The 18,845-nt window shown below is 41.0% G+C and overlaps 2 protein-coding genes across 3 annotated transcripts; one reads left to right on the forward strand and one right to left on the reverse strand.

Moving 5' to 3' along the window:
- Positions 1 to 3,018: 3,018 nt before the first annotated feature.
- LOC125745330 (regulation of nuclear pre-mRNA domain-containing protein 1B-like) lies at positions 3,019 to 8,535 on the reverse strand. The gene is made up of 7 exons (XM_049018082.1): positions 7,282 to 8,535; positions 6,924 to 7,053; positions 6,575 to 6,714; positions 5,753 to 5,871; positions 5,312 to 5,438; positions 4,835 to 5,010; positions 3,019 to 4,217 (listed from the first exon to the last, which is right to left on the reverse strand). The coding sequence occupies exons 1-7, from the start codon at positions 7,430 to 7,432 to the stop codon at positions 4,068 to 4,070; spliced, it is 993 nt and encodes a 330-aa protein (XP_048874039.1). The 5' UTR covers positions 7,433 to 8,535; the 3' UTR covers positions 3,019 to 4,067.
- A 108-nt stretch (positions 8,536 to 8,643) lies between these two features.
- Positions 8,644 to 17,592, forward strand: tti1 (TELO2 interacting protein 1). 2 transcript variants are annotated; one of them, XM_049018013.1, is made up of 8 exons: positions 8,644 to 8,770; positions 9,169 to 11,487; positions 11,666 to 11,824; positions 11,901 to 12,049; positions 13,475 to 13,615; positions 13,986 to 14,190; positions 15,412 to 15,499; positions 16,538 to 17,592. In XM_049018013.1, exons 2-8 carry the CDS (start codon positions 9,177 to 9,179, stop codon positions 16,740 to 16,742), a joined length of 3,258 nt encoding a protein of 1,085 aa, XP_048873970.1. In that variant the 5' UTR covers positions 8,644 to 8,770; positions 9,169 to 9,176; the 3' UTR covers positions 16,743 to 17,592. The 2 variants fall into 2 exon arrangements, with proteins under 2 accessions (XP_048873970.1, XP_048873971.1); XM_049018014.1 differs by lacking the exons at positions 13,986 to 14,190; positions 15,412 to 15,499; positions 16,538 to 17,592 and having other exon boundaries at positions 13,325 to 13,609.
- Positions 17,593 to 18,845: the final 1,253 nt, after the last annotated feature.

The raw sequence follows: 18,845 nt of genomic DNA on the forward strand, positions 1-18,845 counted from the left end.
AACATAATGGGTACTTAAGGAATCTCTGCACCTTGCCACTTAACATCCCAAAGTTCCATGATAGGCTGGACTATAAATCAAATATAAATCAATCATCGATATATAAATCAAATTTATGCATAGTAGCCTACTTTTCTTTTATTCAGTGAAAATTTTAAAGAATTTTAATGTAAGTTTCTCTTCTCACCCAAAATAATAGTTTGATAAAATAACAAAAACCTATTTAAGCAATAAATATTTAGTTTTTCCCACTGCCGCGAACATATCAGCCAGTCAGCCGCTTCCTACCCACGCCTGAATTCAAAACTGAAAATTTGAAAGTTTGTCCCACACTGCTCACGTGCTTTCACTTCACGCACAAGTGGATCCATTTCCTCTGCACTGAAATGTACTTTTCTAGTACCTGGCAAATTCGCTATTATAACAGCAATCCACCAAGGTGCAAGGACATCTGACCCTTGAATGGAATGGGATATAATACTCTGATTGGTTTATAGCATGTTACATCCCAAACATATCCATGAATAATTATGAGACTTAGTATAACCCTTTTGGATTACGCGCCAAGCATAGCGACTATTTTAGATTTCAATAGAATAGCATAGCGACTATTTTAGATTTCAATAGAATAGCATAGCGACTATTCTATAGTCTTTTTCTGCAATCTTAGGGAAGTGGATTCTCCTCAAGCTCAGCTGCAAACAATATTATAAAGTCGTAAGTCAGGATAGCCTAATCAAACTGGTTGCCGTCATCACTGATATGAAGACTGGGGAGTTTGATGGCTCATCAAGGACCATCGTTGTGGAGAACCCAAAGATCATCATAAGGATCAATGCAGACTGAATACTGCGGATACTGCAAATGGGCCTGTAGAAAGAACAGTCTCACTACAGATTTATTGTATTAAAATAGAATTTAATACAAACATTTGGTCATGATTATTCTCAACATTTTCTGTAAATCAACCAAAAATAATGAGAGATTATGGCAAAATGAACATATTATTTTACATTTTGTTGGGTGGCACTGATATCATTTTAAATTGAATCTCCTGATTGATGTAAAAAAAAAAAAAAAAAAAATCACAAATGACTAGTTTGACTGGTTTGTCCTCCTGTAGATTGAGGATCCCCAACAACTAACCAGCCAATGGCTGGAGAGATCATCTTGCAAAACCCACTTCCTGAATCCTTTGAGATCTGCTCCTTCTGCGTAGAAGGAACCAACCTCACACACATGCAGATCATTGCCAAGTATGACAGAAAAGAAACAATACAGGAACACAACTTGATTATTTTGATGAATGCTAATTATTGCTAGATGAATTTGATAGGAAAATGCTATCCTTAAAGTGACTAATATAACCTACACTTTAACCTTAAAATATCTTGGAATGAACCAGTCATGTAAAACATAGTCACATGTAAAGTTTATAATGTAGTATAATAAGCCACCTGTAATCCTGTACTGGATAAGTGGTTTGGAAGTTGTATACCTCTTAAACTATTAACAGTATTTCCTATATAAGAAATGATTTTATAATTGACTTGTGGTTTCTTCAATTGCTTTGGCTCACTTCATGAATAATACTGCATTTCTCAATAGATTATCCAAGCAACACCACATTATGGTTAATCTGCATAAGACTCAGCAAAACTATCGTCTCAAAAGGAACTACAGACAAATTAGTCAGTACCTTTAATTTAAAAGTTCCTTTATCATTTAAGTCATGAGTGTCAAAATGCCTTACAATAAAAATGTCAGTATGCTCTTGGTCTGATTCTCAATGAGAGTAATGTCCCATTTTCTCACTGACACTGACTGGTAACTTTTTAGAAAAAAAAACAGATTTTTATTCATGTCAATGACACCAGTTTCAAAACTGCAAGGCTCTTCATTACAGTATTTAAAGTTCAATGGCAAAAGATACCATTCATGTGTACATATAACATCCTCAGATCTTTAGTGAACTGGTCTCAAGATACAGTACAATATCAAATAAGTGTCACACAGCACTGTAAAACACAAAAAACAGCAGAAAGACAAATCATTATGGGTACTGCGGGAACCAAAAATGCAGCAATGCAGTACCACTGCAATTATGGAATATATTCTTGAATAATTCTGAAAGATTCATGAACTGTTTGGCATCTGGTGGCTTACATGATGAATACTTACCTATATGTGCCAAAGCAACAGAAAAACTGTAATATAACTATCTGCTGTCACCATGTTTTACATTTTAATAACGATGTTACACATGTGTGAACAGAGATCCATATCCTAAAAAGGACGCAATTGATCTCTGCTTCAGAGGGGAAAAAACTACTTTCAAAGTGAACAGGGAACCTTAACAGGGAACATAAATACAAAAACATCAACAAAAAAAAAAACTTGCAGAAACCTCCCAGTGTTACAAAATAAATTGCATTAGCCAGCAGCCTGCTGGTTATCACAAGAAATCAGTTGCGTTTCTTCATCAAGAAACCATAGCAGGTGCAGTTCTGTGCTGCTGGCAGGACATCTAGCAAGAATTTGAGCAAAAGATGAAGGAAAGCTTGTGATCCCTTAGGACCAAGACCAACACACCACAAGCTTAAGACTGGAGCTTGACCAAACTGAGCTTGACCAAACATTAAGGATTTAATGTCTACAGAAAGCAACATAAGGATAATCTGAGGTGTTTTTACTTTTACAGTACCTTTGACCGTGAAAAAACTATGTTTTAGACTATGTAAGACTAGCATTTTTTGATGTTAAAAAAAGTTGTTAAAATGTCTCAAAACATGGCAACGTTTCCAAAACTACGCAATCCGTTGCATTTTGGTTCTTCCCCTCCCCCACCCCCCCCCAACAGATTTTCTGACGACTACACCAAGCTACATTTTTCCAGCTCATTACAAGGTCTTCAAAGACCTGATTATGCACCAGTGGTCACCATTCACCAACACTAAATTATAACAAAGATAAAAGCATTAGGAGAACTAGGAACAAAAAAAATACATACTTTCTAGCTTGTTTGTATAATCCTGTGTGGTTTATTTCCGACATTTTTCCTTCGTAATACATCATGTTTTGGATTCCATTGAGCTATTAGCTATTGTTTTCTTCAAAGCATATGCCATGCACTTAGTGAACCAATGTTTCACACCACCACTCTCCAAACACAAAGAACATTCGCTTTCCTACTCTTTATAAAGCTGACCATTGGAAAACAGCAGATCAATCAACATTACATAATGCTTTGACCTAATTAAAGAGGGCAACAGGACTATTTCCTGTTTCACTAAGTACTCCGCAGGAAGGCCATTTCAGAAAATAGTGAGAAAACATACTAAGACAACCTTAGAATATTGGTAAAGTTCATCTATTGTACCATGACAACTGAAACTCTTAAGAGTCTGAACAAACTACAACCTCATTCATTACAAAGACCTGAAAAGAAATCTGAAACATTACTTGGTTTTTAACTTAATTTTCGTACATTAAAATAAACTATACAGAGTGCTTAGATTATCTGGGACCTGGAAGATATCAAATGCCATTTTGTAACGAAGTACAGATAGTTGGCCTTATTTGAGTTTTTATATACCTAGAAGCATGTTTTTGTACTGATGCCCAGGAAAGGGGGGGGGGGGGGGCAGGAATAGGCCCTTGTAGGTCATGCCAGTAGGTATAAATATACCTGCTAAATTCAAAGAGTGTCTTTTAGTAGCAGCAGTAGAAAATAAATTCACACATGGGTCTTTTAACACACCCAACATGGTTAGATTAATCACTAAACCCAACACAGGTGCTATTTAGTGAACATCACCACTAAGAATTCTTTACAGAATTAATAATTTACTAGTTGAAACCAACTGCCTCTACATTTTTCACAAGTAAGATGATTTCATGTTCATATCATAAAAATGTATTTTAAAAAATCACCACCACAAAATGCACATGTGGTTTTGGTTGTGGAGCTGGAGAAAGCTGGAGTTCTGATCCCACGCTGCCCTCTATGCAAAGCCTTGATCTGCTCTCTCCAGGAGTCACTTCAGCAGGTCAGGGTACTGGGCTGCTTAGTCAGTAGAGAACAGGTCCCCAGCAGAGGGCAATGGTGCAAGACCCCCGGTTACATTAGGCAGCAGGGAGAGGTCCGGCAGGCTCTGGATGTGGGACTTCAGCTCCTTACGCACTTGGGTCACCTGGGCCAGCTTCTGCTTGTACTCCTACCAAAAAGTGCCTCGTAAGCATAAAAACAAGAGTCCACTGTTTTGGGGTGATCAATTATCAGGGGGTTTCTTAGAAGGGTATTTTGCTTGCTACAAATATTTTAATTTTCTAATTCACTGCCAGCCACCACTGTTCTGCTAAACTTTATAAAGGTGGAACCTGAAGCAGTATTAAATAAGACACCAAAATTCCCACCCTGCAACACTTTAAAGCCATAGCTGAATCACCCATCGCACCACTGGCTATCAAAAGATCAAAGAATTTTTCAAAAGAACTTTCCACTGTAATTCAGTTGCTTGGTTTCTGGATTCCTTACTCCCCAACAGGTAACATGCTCCGTTTCTTACGTGGACAGACATGGTCTCGAAATCATTCAGATACTGCCGATCATGGCATATTTGATCTGCTTTTTTTCCCCCCCGTTTACCCAATAAATCATTCTGCTATTCTACAATGCCACTTGCAGAGATGAAAATTAACCCATTTAAATCAGCCAGCACCATCATTTGATCACAGCAGCAGTGATTTACTTCAAAATGAACACAGGACCCATGCCACAGTTGTGAAACTAGATGGACAGAAAGACACAAAAGTAGGAAACCCGGGGACTTGCCTCCAGCTTCTTCTCCCTCTCTGTGAGCGCTTCCTTTTGGCTGTGGATGTACTCTGTTAGCATGCGGGCCAGCTGCCTTCGGTCCTCCAGCTCTGCAGCAAGGCGCCCGTTATACTCTGCCAAGAGTAAGCAGGCCTCATCCACTGTCTTGGATAGTTTCTCTGCAGCTTCTTTGTCTGGGAAGGGAAGAAGTGGAGATTCAGTAATGATTGAGCTACTTAAAAATGCCTAAGATACAAAAGAACCTGTGGAAATCAGTGGTGGATCGATACTGATCTTTCAAGGACAAGTGTTGATGTTTAGAGGGTAGGGCCGATATTGCATTGTACTTAAATACAAGCCATCATGAAATGAAAACATTAATTACCAGTTTGTGAAGTTTCATAAACACAATTAAACAAAACTGCTGCACATTTCATCTTTTAATTACGTGAAGTGCATTTCATTAAAGGAAGAATGCACTGAGGACAAGCTCACCTACAATCTTCTCCAGCAAGGACACATCCTGCACTTCTTGTGGCAGTGAGGCTATTTTTTGGCGGACAGCAGCATCCCCAGAAGCAGCATTCTCTAGGTCCTGCAGGGCCTTCACCAGCTCTTCAGTCTTCAATAGGCAAGGAGGGCACAGAAGGTGGTAAAGATCCAAAAACCCCAACAGTGTTTAACATGGTGACTCAGACACACTGGCTCCTCAATTCTGTTCAGACAGTGCTTTCTGTTCCAATTCAAAGAACGACTTCAGGCCCAGATTTTACGCAAAGCTTAAATATCCCTCTTCACTCTTCTAGGTCTTTGCATGAATGGAGGTCGGAAATATACCAGAAAGCACAAGTTGATGCCACGGTTTTGCTAACATGCAACACTGGACTTATGCTGACACCTACTGCTGAAAAGAGAGCACTATATAAGCAGCAGTACCAGCTGTGGACCCGTGGAATCACAGGTGTGTGGTGAGAAGTGAGCTCTGTAGTCATCATCCTCTTCCTCCTCCTCCTCTTCCTGGACCTTCCTGTAAGGACGCTTGGTGGCTTTCTTTTCTGCAAGGGGGGAAAAACCAACGTAATGGAATTCCAAGTGCTATTTGTATTTACCATAAGGTCCCGTAATAAACTGCCAATGATTTACGATTGAATTATTATAATTTATTTGTCCAACATCCCATTTATTCAAAGCTAATGTTTCTACTGACTCTTTCTTTGGGACATTTTAACTGAATAAATTAAGTCTAAAAGTAAAAAACTCATGGACATAAAATGAGTAATGCCACAAATGTTTAGTGTGTTTCAGCATCCTGAAACAGACAACACTTTAAACAATTCATGCACTTAACTGCTGCTACCATTCCTTAAATGTGCAATATAACAATGAAAAATTGTCAATATTTCTAGATCTGAAATGGCTAAAACAATAAGGCGTCAATGTGGGAAAAATTCCTACAACTTAATACTCCTGATATCTAAAATGCAACTCTATTCATCTTCCATGAGTAGAAGAGCAGCCACTTCACAGTCAAAATGGAAATGCACCAGTTCAGCCTTATCAGCACCCAACAAGGGATGGACTCAAAAAATGATTTTTGCAAAAGATGTTTTGCCCCCACAAGATATTTGGTGAGACAAATTTCACACCCAAAGTAGGTACATCTTTTTTTGCTCCTAATTGAAGAAACACATTTGTTTAGCCTGTATAATAAGGGAGATGATTGGCTGAATTTCTGCCTCAGGTGACTTGTTTTCTTACCCAGAACCTTGTGTTTGGGGCTGTTGGAATCTTCAATAGCCAGTCTCAGTTGCTGGATGAAGTCGGCACGGTACAGACTGCGTTCTTGCCAGATGTTCAGTAACCTCTCCAGGTGCTTCTTACAGCTGTCATCTACTTCCCTGCAGGGAATGAGGGGTTAGCACTCAGACCAAGGCAGGCCCAGTCATACTATGCAAAATTTAAAACAAAAAAGCACTGGGCGGCAAACCATTAAAGTAGGCATATGTGATAAGGTAAACATGCCAGCATACACACACAACATTCATTCATACTCTAAACAAAGCTAGAAACTTAGGTATTCATTTCATGCAAATAATGAAGCACATACCTCGCCACGTGAGAGCAGGCATCTAGGAGGACAGTCTCAAAATCCCGCGTAAACTCTGGTCCTTTTTTCTTGCTATTTTGGATCACGTCATTGGCAAGATACAGAAAAGTCAATTTTCTGCTGGTTTTTGCTGAAAAAATATAAAAAAGTACGAAAACGTATTGTATTATTACAATTTCCTACATCTGATTTCCCCATACCACTATTATTTATTTAAAAAACTATTATTAATATTAAGTTAAACGATACGGATGGTATACATGGTGGCACGTCAAACACGCGTCACTATCATTTTTTTAATTGTTTAAACATATTCTCAAATAAAACAAGAAAAGGTTGCAAGAATTTGCAGCGATACCTTTCTTCATCTCTCTATGCCATACGCGCACGATGAATGATGAATGTTTCCTGTGATGTATGATCCATAAGGATAATGTCTGAACACTCTGCTGGGAATTGCTAAGCTCAGACAATTTTTTCTCCAGCGCAGATTCAGAGAAAGACGACATGTTTCCCCAGGCACACCAAACTGATCTTCTAATCGATATTTCACTAATTATTTTTGTGCACCTGCATGCACCGTCACTACCAGCGATACCTGGCGACTTAACGAACGAATGGTTCAGTTAGTCCTGTAACCAAACGACTAACTTAAGCAAGTTTCAGGTACGAGCACAAAATACATATTTGGAAGTCGCGACTGAGGCTATAAACATATTTTAATTCAGGAAACAATAGTGTCAGATTATACTCCAGCAAAACAACTTGACTCTAAGTACAACAGAAATTCGGCGAAGAGGAAAAAAAACAGCTCAGGACTCACATCTAGTTCAAAATGCACAAGCCAACAAATATAATATTAATAGGCCAAATATGGTTATTCGGATAGAAGACGACCCTCACAACTCTGAATAAATTATTTTCTGTTACTTAGCATGCCTACCAAACCCTGGAGCACACTACAGTTTCCCTGAAATCCAGCACGAGTACCAGCAGCCGCTAACATGCTAAAGCGGCAACAGTATATCCTGTGACCTGTTAGCTACAACTATCCGGGCACCCTCGGTGTAACTAGTTGACATTAATATACTTCAGTCGCGACCGAGGCTAAATGGTCTAAATGGTTTGCCATTTTATTAATACTTGAGTACAGCATTCCGGCGCTAAGCAGCTAGCTGGTAAAAACAATCATGCCTAGTATTGCAAGCAAGATGGCAGAGTGACGTTTTAGCCAAAGGTCAAGAGGCAAAAGAGTCACGTGATCCATCCGCGTGCGCGTATATCAGCTTACATTACCAAATTTACTAAAAATTAAAATGAAGAAGGCATATTCATTTGAAAACGTTCATACTTATTCTGAAACACAAAATAACCGTTTAAAAACAAATTGCATGATTCTTTAATGTTTGCCGTCAACTAAAATGTCAGCCTGGAAGAAATAAGATATTATGTTGGTTTGCTAACAATTTTAACTCTAGCTTAGTTTAGAAGTGCGTGCAGGTCATGTCTGCCTAAGTACCCAGTTTGTAGTTACTGCCCGATTTGCAGCTCGCGCGCAAATGGATTCTGTATTTGTGTTTTTATTGTATTTGTAATTTGTATTTGCTCTGCAGTTTTCAATGAAAACCTTGTCGGAAGAATGTTAATAATAAAAGAAATATCATACTATGTGTACACCATCCTGCACTGTCTGACACGCAGCTATTTAACGTCACAGGCCGCGCGCGCATACTGTCGCTCCCCGATTTGCTGCGCTTCAGTTTAGGCGCACCTTGATGACGTTTTTCCAGGATCGGTATATACGGAGTCCACGCTACGACAAGCATCGTAAATATGACAGAAAAAAGGTAAAGCTAGTAGACATTTTCCGTTTTGAGTATAGTTTTGGAGCTTAAATTATGTTTTAAAACCAAATATTTTAAAAACATTGTCGTTGGGTTTGTATTATGTGAACAGCTCCCATTATAGTTACGTGACTGTTTTAACTGCGGCTCCTTATAAATGGTCACTTAAACGCTTAAAGAAGGTGAGCTGTACAGTAGAAAAAATATTGATTGTAATTATTAATTGCCAATATGCAACTTTGCACACTAAATCATGAAGTCAAGATGAAATGTAGATTGAGGTTGCTCTGTCACAATTAGTTTTTTGTATAGATTCTTTTCTCAAAATATTTTTAGATCTGTATTTAATGTTGATAAATGACAATCTGTAGTAAAATTCATATGTGTCTTCTGCTCAACAGAAAATCGTATGTCTTCTGCTGACTGTTGCAATTCCAGAATGCGGCAGATTGACGAACCCAATTTGGCATTTGCCTTTCTGCGGCCAACATGTGTGAAGTTGACCCAAGAGCAAACTGTACAGAATGTGCAGCAGCTCAATTCACAGCTCAAGGAAGTCAGCGACACTGCGTTGCAGCAGCTTCAGGAATATGTTCTCTTTCCTTTTCGCTTTGTGCTCAAGACGCCTAGTCTCAAGAAGGAATGCCTCATCCAGGTGGTAGTGGAGGGTATCGGATACATCTTAGGCAACACCTGTGTGCTGCGCCGGGACCTGTTACGAGAGCTCTTCTCAGACTTGTGCCTCTGCCTCAGCTCCCCTCTGGATCCTGGGAAGCCAGCACTCATTTCGGAGGAGCTAAAGGCAGCAGTGCTGTGTGGTTTAGATGCACTTCTGCATGCAGCAAGTGGAGACATTATTTTTGAGCTTTATAAGCCAGCAATGTTGCCGGGCTTGGGTGCTGCTGTATCCTTGCTTTTGGCTTTGGGTGAGCAGGAGAAATCCCGGAAGATCCAGGCAGCTGCCTTGAAGGTTTTGCTCGTTATGCTGTTTAAGTGTGACTGCCCAGAGATACATTTCACAACAGACCAGGAGAATAGCCGCATTCTTGGAAGTACTTTTGCTTGTTTCCTACCAGGAATTGCTCGTTCTGTGACTCGGGTGATCTCCGGCGATGTCAGACAGGGGCATGCTGTCACCATTAGAGCTATAAGGGTCTGGTACCAGACTGTAGGACTGGTCATGGCTGATGAGCAGCTGTCCAACAGCAAGGCCATAGAGCAACCAGAAATGGATCTGGGGAAGGTTGGGGAGTTGCTGGTGAAGAGGACAGTGACCTGGAAAAAGGACACTTCAGAGAAGTTAGCTATTCTTTTAAAGAAGATTATTTCCTGCACCTCAGCTCACCAGCACTGGAAAGTGAGGCTAGAAATGGTCATCCTTTCTGAACACCTCCTGTCTACCTGTAAAGAATCCCTTGGGGATTGTGTTAGCCCCCTTTTGGAAGCCCTAGTTGGAATGGTGAATGACGAGTCCCTTGCTGTCCGTGATAAGTGCTGTGCTGTTTTGGAAAATATGGCACTGAACAGACAGGAAGAGGCCAACCAGACTTTTACTAATGTCCTTTCAGAGAACCTGCACTCCCTTGCCACATCCCTACCACGCCTCATGAGGACTTCTGATGACCAGCACAAGCTGTTCATTCTCAATGTTTTTCATGGCTATCTCAAGATCCTTGGACAGCAAGTGTCTGTGGTGCTGAACTCTGCTACCCACTTACAGCGCATAAGTAAAGCCTTGGTGCAAGTGTTGGAGCTTGATGTTACCGATGTGCGGATTGTAGAAGAGAGAAGCTCCTCCTCTCTCGTGGACACTGAGGCTGGACCTCATAAGACGCACACCCAGAGGAAGCACTTCCTGTACTTTACGGATGCAAAAATTTTTTCATCACTGCAGCAAATCTGCAGATTACTGGGCTACTATGGTAATCTCTATCTGTTGGTGGATCACTTCATGGATCTTTACAGAGAATCCTTAGCATACAGAAAGCAGTGTGCTATGATCCTTAATGAAATTATCTCTGGTGCAGCTGGGGTTGGTGTTGCGGTGACCCTGGAACATGACCCTGTAAGTCGCGATGATCTGAAATCAGCAGTAATGTCCATCATTGAAGAGTACATTAGCTTGAACAACTGGCATCTGACAACCAACAGTGAGGGGGTGGACCAAGATGAAGATAGACATTTTGAACAGTCAAGAGTTCTCCATATAGCAAACAATGCCCAAAGCACCAATATTCATTTCCTCCCAGTAACTAAACACTCCACCATTTCCCAGCTGAACAGCAACATCTGGCAGATTTGCATACAGTTGGAAGGAATAGGATCCTTTGCATTGGCCCTGAGAAGAGATTTTCAGTTGTTCCTGATGACAGTATTGTACCCCATACTGGAGAAAGTTGGTGATAAGACAATGCTTATCAGTCAGTCAGCCCTCTGTTCCATGTGGGACGTTTGCCATGCTTGTGGCTACAGCTCCTTGAAGGAGCTCATCAATTTTAACTCGGATTACCTGCTGAATGATATATCCTTGAATCTGCAGAGACTGAGCCTGCATCCCCATGCTCCTCAAGTACTTGCAGTAATGTTCTGCTACTCTGACTCCAGTCTCCTGCCCCTGGTGGATGATGTTGTCCAAGATGTGCTTGCATGCTTGGATCAGAGCTATGATGAGAGGGCACCAGTGTTCTGTGCAGTGTTACATTCCCTAATGAAGGCTTTAGGTGTGCATTTCATGATCTTACATTATAAACTTATGGTTCCCATTGAATTCACCAGTATTCTCATAGTTACAATAATGTTTATAATTCATGCATTCAGAATTTGACTTAGATTAAATAGGTGCATCTAAGAATCCACAGTTCTCACACCTCACATTGAGTTTTATTTTCTACTCTGCAGTGCGATGGTTCCCTGCAACGATAAAGGAAAAGGATCCCTCAAGTCTAACTGGGGCCAAGTCACAGGACAATCTTGATATGAGGCAGTTTCTCTTGGACTACTACAGGTTGAAGAAGCAAGCTGAGGGCTGCCTGGAAGAAGATGAAAAACTGGACACAGGTAGGAGCATCGGCCATATTCAGTATTCATGACAGGGCTATGTTCACTATGATATCATTCACTCTCTCTGTTGTAGAAGTGCCCTCTTTTGCTCCAGAGTGTGACATGGATGAAGAAGATACCAACATAAAGCCTGAACTCCCTGTTAATATTTCCATGGCTAAAGCAGTGATGGAGCGGTGCATCCACCTACTTTCTCACCCCAGCCTGCTTCTTAGACTGAAGGTAGAGTTTTCTGAGGAACACATGAAACTATAAGACTGAAAAGTCATCAGCTGAAGTTCAGGAACCAAGTTCATGGTTCCAAATTCTTGGACTGTCTCAACCGGGAGCTCTTGTAGTTCCTGGTCACTTTTGCTTTCCCACTGCACAACAAGAACTGTGACTTTTATGCTCAATAAGAATGGGAGACTCACACGTGTTTTCATGCAAAACTTTAGCGTCATTCCAAAACTATGGCGGGTGATTTAATCATTTTGTTAGTTATTGGGGGATCCGATCGCATGTTCCGAAAATACCAGACAAATTGCATGTTATTCATTTTATATTTCTATGGCCTGCAACATGTTTATTATTAAATCTGGCCAGCAGATTGATCTTTCATTTTCCATCCATCCATCCATTTTCCAAACCGCTTATCCTACTGGGTCGCGGGGGGTCCGGAGCCTATCCCGGAAGCAATGGGCACGAGGCAGGGGACAACCCAGGATGGGGGCCAACCCATCGCAGAGCACACTCACACACCATTCACTCTCACATGCATTCCTATGGGCAATTTAGCAAGTCCAATTAGCCTTAGCATGTTTTTGGACTGTGGGGGGAAACCGGAGTACCCGGAGGAAACCCCACGACGACATGGGGAGAACATGCAAACTCCGCACACATGTGACCCAGGCGGAGACTCGAACCCAGGTCCCAGAGGTGTGAGGCAACAGTGCTAACCACTGCACCACCATGCCGCCCCTATCTTTCATTTTCCACAGAATAAAAAAAATGATGTAGCGTTACTCTAAAGTTTCACTGCCAGCACCGGCAATATTAGACAAGTTTGTTGGTTATCAGTCAAATTTTCCAATGCAGAAATATGGAGGCACAAGCAAAAAGTTATTCATTAATATGGATTTAATATAAAGAGACTTCCATGTAACTTCCAAGTTAGCACTGGTGCTTGTGGTCAACCAATCAGTAAAGTTTATTGCTCTAAGCCCCACCCAGTAGTTCTTGTTTGAGCGAAAAGTACTTAGTCTGGGAACTACCTCTGAGGAATTACAGTTGGGCCGAGTTTCTGCAGTGGGAACACGACCTAAGTTCCTGGATCCTGCAGTGAGAGTGTGCTTATGCAGCCTTGTTTTCTTACTTTAGGCTTCTACTGTTCCATTGATAAAGTTTTTCTTTTTATAATAAAAATTATGCCTATACTCTAAATACTAGATATTGCTGCTAGTTATTTTTGCTAGTTGTTTCTTGAAAGATATTCTTTTTCTTTTTAACTTTTTGCAGGACAACATCAACATGACTTCTGTTCTTGTAGCAGTAAAGGATGTGCTTGTGTATTATATGTTAGTTGTCTTTCAAAACAGAGTGGTTTGTGTTTGACTAACCAGAAAGGGTGACCTTGCATGACCTGTGCGTGTTCTTCTGAGATGGCAGGTCCTGGACGTGCTGGAGTTGTGTGTGTGTGTGCTGACTGCTAATGAGAATGTGCTGCTGCCACTGGCCCACCGATGCTGGCCCGCTCTACTGAACCGGCTCACCAATGACGACCCACTGGCTGTGCTGCGTGCCTTCAGGGTATGTCCTCACCTCGGAAATGGTTTACGTGTGTTTTTATGTATTGAGATGGCTCTGCAGTTTGTGACTGCCTGTCAGCGGAAGGTGGCTGGTTCAAACCCCATGCTCAATACAGTAATAATCTCTGTCAGGCCGTAGAACAAGAACCTTAAGCCTGAAAACCTCTTCATGGTGCCAGAAAATGGCTGACCCTACACTCTGGCCCTAAACTTCAGTCTCAGATGTGTCTGTGTGTCTCATAGGCTTGTAAAATGGGTTATATGGAACTAAAGAATTGCTGTATAGCTGTACTCGTACAAATACAATTTCATTAACAGTAAGGAACCGATGCTTAATGTGGTGACTCTTGGGGTCTTGTCGTGTTCTGTAGGTGCTGTGTACTCTGGGAGAGACCTGCGGAGATTTCCTCAGGAGGAGAGTCTCCAAAGAGGTGCTGCCAAGGCTCACGGCCATGCTGTTGAAACAGGCGCCAGTGAGCGCCAGAGCTGGGCCCGTCTACAGCCACACATTGGCCTTCAAGCTGCAGCTGGCAGTGCTGCAGGGCCTGGGCTCTCTCAGTCTCAGGCTGGACCTTGGTAGGCCTCTTCTAGTCCAGTGCAACGGCTTCCATGGCCTTGTCACTGCAGGTGGACCATTAATTATGTGTCATGTTTAATTTTTAGATATTAAATAATATAATAATAATATATTGGACCTCTTGCTTTTTGTGTATTGTTATATTTGCATTACATATATTGAATAATTTGAGTCATAGATTTTTTTTCTTGTTAGAAAGCATATTGTTTAAGCCGTTCTTTTCTTACACAAGCTGTCTATGTATAATATGATAATTTATCTTACTTCTTCCTAGTGACAGATGAAACCTTCAACCTCAATATACCTGTCTGTAATGAATAGACCCAGGCTTTTATTTAATCCAAATTAATTATACCACTAGATGTCAGGCTTGAGGTGCTGGAAAAGTGAGAAGCTTGAGGCACTGAAAAAAACGAGAAGCTTAATAAGGGCAATTTTAACTGCATTGAACAGTGTTTGTGCATTTCAAGTCTCAGAGCAGCCTAACCTCGAATAAATACATCACAGCTAGGGCAATCAAGTCACCAGGCAGGAAGTATTATTAAACCCATTTTTCACATTTTTGGTACTGGGTTGTCACATGCACTGCGCAATTGAGCAAAGAAATTAATTGCTACTACTGTGCAAGACCCCAATTGATTGTAGGGGGATAGGATGTAGGGAAGAGGAACACTGCAGGATGATTTTGATTAAATGTGGCATGTGAATTGTTGTTCAAATGACAAGGGATGCACATGATAGACAGATAATTTATGCAGAGCATTTTTACTGTGTTATCTAAATGTCAGCAGTCACAAAGCACATGCATTATTTTGAATGAAAAGTCTTTGAAACCTTTTGAAATTAACGTTCAAATTGGCTTACAGTCCAGGGCTGTGGGGATGCATTTATCTGTGGAAAGATAGCAGAGTGAAGGAGTTACCATGGCTATAAATGGCTCTGTGACTGAGGGGCTGAGTGTGTGAAATCCAGGGATGGAAAGAGGCCATTTTGGCAATTTGAATCCGTCTCCCTTTAGGGCTGCATGGTTCTCACCTAATCTGTAACTCAGACTGACATTTCTCCATGCTTACGCCAATGGAACAGAAATTTGCAAGTTCATAAAGTGGGGCTTTTCTCTCCCCCTGGTTGATTCATTGGCCTGGCAGGAAATACAACAGTAGGAATGATGTCTGTCCATTGCTGTCCCCACTCAACCCATCCTCTTTCCGTCTCTGCAGCCGATGGTGATCTTGACTTGGTGTCGGAGGCCTGCCTGCCATACCTCAGCTGCAGACAGCCACTCCAGCTTCAGGAGGCATGCCTGAGGTAGCTTCAGTTTGTCTGAATAATCTGCAATCTTCTTAATGATTCACTATCACTATTCACTATCATTATTCACTATCGTATAGCTTGAATACGATTCAAGATGGCGCCGCGTATGGCAGCCACTGTGCGTTTACTTTATATTTTGTATATTGTAAAGTTATTGCTATTTTTGCACATTGTATGTCTTATATAACTGTATATTGTTCTTTTTTATTACGTCTTTTTTCGTGTCTGGTCCTGTCACCGTCATTCTATTGCACTGTGGAGCTTATGTCACTACAACAAACTCCTAGTATGTGGAAACATACATGGCAATAAAGCACATTCTGATTCTGATTCTGATTCTGATTTAAAATGATTAATGGCTGCTTTCTGGCTACAAATATTAACATTATGGCGCTTTTTCACGGCCACCAAGAACCGGGCTGTCTTCAAGCCAAACCGCGAAGAGACACATTTTCATTGTAAATTATCCGAGCCGTATTCAAGCCGTATCCGAGCTGTACCTGCGCTAACATGATGCTGCATACTAACAGGGCTGTAAACATGACTAAACCGAGCTGGTTACGACGCCACTATCGGATTGGTCGTAATGCACGGAGAAGAGAAACAGACCAGTGATATGTGTCGAAATGCATGAATCATCCATCCATCCATTTTCTGTAACCTTCATGGATTATCTGAAGGACAAAAGGATATATTCTTTATATTATTCATTATTAGTAGTATCACACACATATTGATGCCTAAGTGATAACTTACTGCTTGAAAAAGTACTACAGAACCAAGCTTGAACCACGCTATAACTAGTCTTTTGCAGTAGGGGTTGGATATGGCCTGGTTCCCATATACCAATGGAAAAGCTCCATCAGTCGGAATAGGCTGTACTGTGGAAGTTCCTGTTATTTTGGGTTCTGAAATTTAATTACTATTATTCACTAAATACTAATGAGCTAGTTAATACATGATAAACCTAAAATATTTATTGATGTTTGCCTATGATTTTCAATGATTTCCTGTACCTTCTGTGCACTGCAGTGTTTTCCATCACCTTGTCCAAGTGGATCCTGACCGGGTCTGGTTCTTGCTGAATGAGGTCTATTGCCCCCACTCGTACCAGCCCCCGCATGTGGACCTGCCTGCGGTGTGGCTGAGCGGAATGAGCCAGGAGAAAAATGAGCACACACACAACGTGCTAAAGCTCCTGGAAGCGATCGGCGACTGGAAGGCAGCCGGGAGCTGAGCCAGCAGCGGTGAAAGCAGTAGACAGAGGGATGCCTTTTTGGCCCAGTCACATCAAGTGTCCCATGTGGACTGTCCCTCTGTTCTGCCTCAAACCTTTTACCTGTTATTGTATAGCGAATACATGGAATTAAAGTACTGTTTCAGTTAAGAATGCTGGAGGATGGGGCGTCCCAGCAGAGCTGTAATTAGAGTTTTATGAATGTTTGCATGCATAAATGCCTACAGTGACTGGTGACACGACTCCACTGTGCAGCCACCGAGGGAGATTCTGTCTGGCCTCAAAACAGCAATTAACAACATTTCAGGTAGAGCGGCTGCTCAGAGTTGCACCTAGAAGGGAGCTTAAAACAGCTCTGAAGGGCTGCTAAGTTGGGGTGAGAACTGCGGAATAGTTTTGTAATGTGTGACTCCAGGCAACCCACATGCCTCTTGGGAGAGGGGAGGTCCGATGGAGAAACGTACGGCATTCGTGTATTTGCTGTCCTGTATGTTAACTTCTGTGAATTAGTGTGGCCTATCTTCCTGTAAAAGTTTAGTTCTGGTACCTTTCATAGTGCAAAAAACATACACTTAATCAGTACATGGTGGGCCTCGAGTTTATTTCATTTTTTTATTTCAAAGCATTGGGGAAAATGTAGAGATCATTTTATACAGTATACCATCAATCAAAGGGCACCCACTCACACATTCTGGTACATTTGCAGTCTGGATCATTCCTTTTTAATTCAACAAATGGCCTTGCATTGCCATTTGTGATTTTGATTAAATGTGGCGTGTGAATTCCACATACCTTCCAGAGCTCTTATTTTTTTTAAAGAAAAATAAACTTAAGGTTTTTTTTGTGGTAACTCAAGTGGGTCATATACATCATGGATGGGTAACTTCAGTCGGGCATAAAATTTATTTACTGCTATGATAGGACCAGTCACATTTGTTGAATGATTAGTCACTCTGATATTGGTTCTGTACATGCAAGCTATATATAATAGTCCTGCAACCATTTAAAATTGTATTTATTTTGTGATGTAATATATTTATAATTGAACCCTACAGCTTTCTGTAGTTAGATGACAGAACATTGTAGCTCAGCATAAAATAAGTCAAATATATAGCCACACATAGGCTCGTATGTTAACAAAAAAATCAACATTTTAAAATACTGCCTATATACTGTATACTGCGTTATAGTGTAAAATGCACACAAGGGAGAAAAAGTAAGAACGTGAACCATGGAAAGTACATGAGCCATCTAAGTAGGCTTGGCTGGTGTCTAATTTTGCTACCATAATGGTGCCCAAGCCTACGTCTAACCAAGAGATTTTAAAAATGCACATAACATAATGCACAACAGAAAACGGGTAAGAAGCACTGAAGACAAACATGGATATTGGTCAATAATTATCGGATGGTAGTCAGCTATGGAAAGAACTTATTATTTATGCTGAATTCTCGTTTCTACCAGATAGTCAGCTCACCCCCAGTGTTTTACATTTCTCCCGGTAACTCTTTCCGGCTCCTCCTAGTTGGTCAGATAGCATGATGCATTATTTCATCTTGATGTAGTACAGAAAATCCTCTACATACGAACTGTCAAGATGCAAACTTCCAAAGATGTGAATGTACATGTCCAGTAAATTAAAAACTGTTTCGAAATTTCAGATTTCACAACAGCAGGTAAGTCTCTATCGCTGACACTTGTTTTCAATAGGAGTTGAGGGTTGTTGGGAGGAGAGAGGTAGGTACGCAAAGTAACAGTAACATAGGCTCGCTGGCTAGCTTTCTTTTGTGGGATTGGGAGGCCCTCTTTCTGCAGCACTAGTTAGCCAAGTCCAAAAATTTAGAGCAGTGCCGTCTCTTTGTGTTTTTGGGCCGACTGTGTTATTTATTCTGCTGTGAGGCCCAACGGCAGTGCCACTACCTCAGAATCAAGGATCCATGAGGGTATTCCCACTTCATGATTCAATTTATGATTAGCATGTATTTAAGCACCATAGTAATGCAGGTGCAGTGGTTTGAGGTTGTTAGCATGACACTGCACCTTCCATTCATTATAACAAGCAGAGAGTGTGAAAGCATCTGTCTGCCCTGTTGTAGAGCTGTA

The sequence above is a fragment of the Brienomyrus brachyistius genome, chromosome 6 (assembly GCF_023856365.1).
Source record: "Brienomyrus brachyistius isolate T26 chromosome 6, BBRACH_0.4, whole genome shotgun sequence".
Taxonomy (NCBI): domain Eukaryota; kingdom Metazoa; phylum Chordata; class Actinopteri; order Osteoglossiformes; family Mormyridae; genus Brienomyrus; species Brienomyrus brachyistius.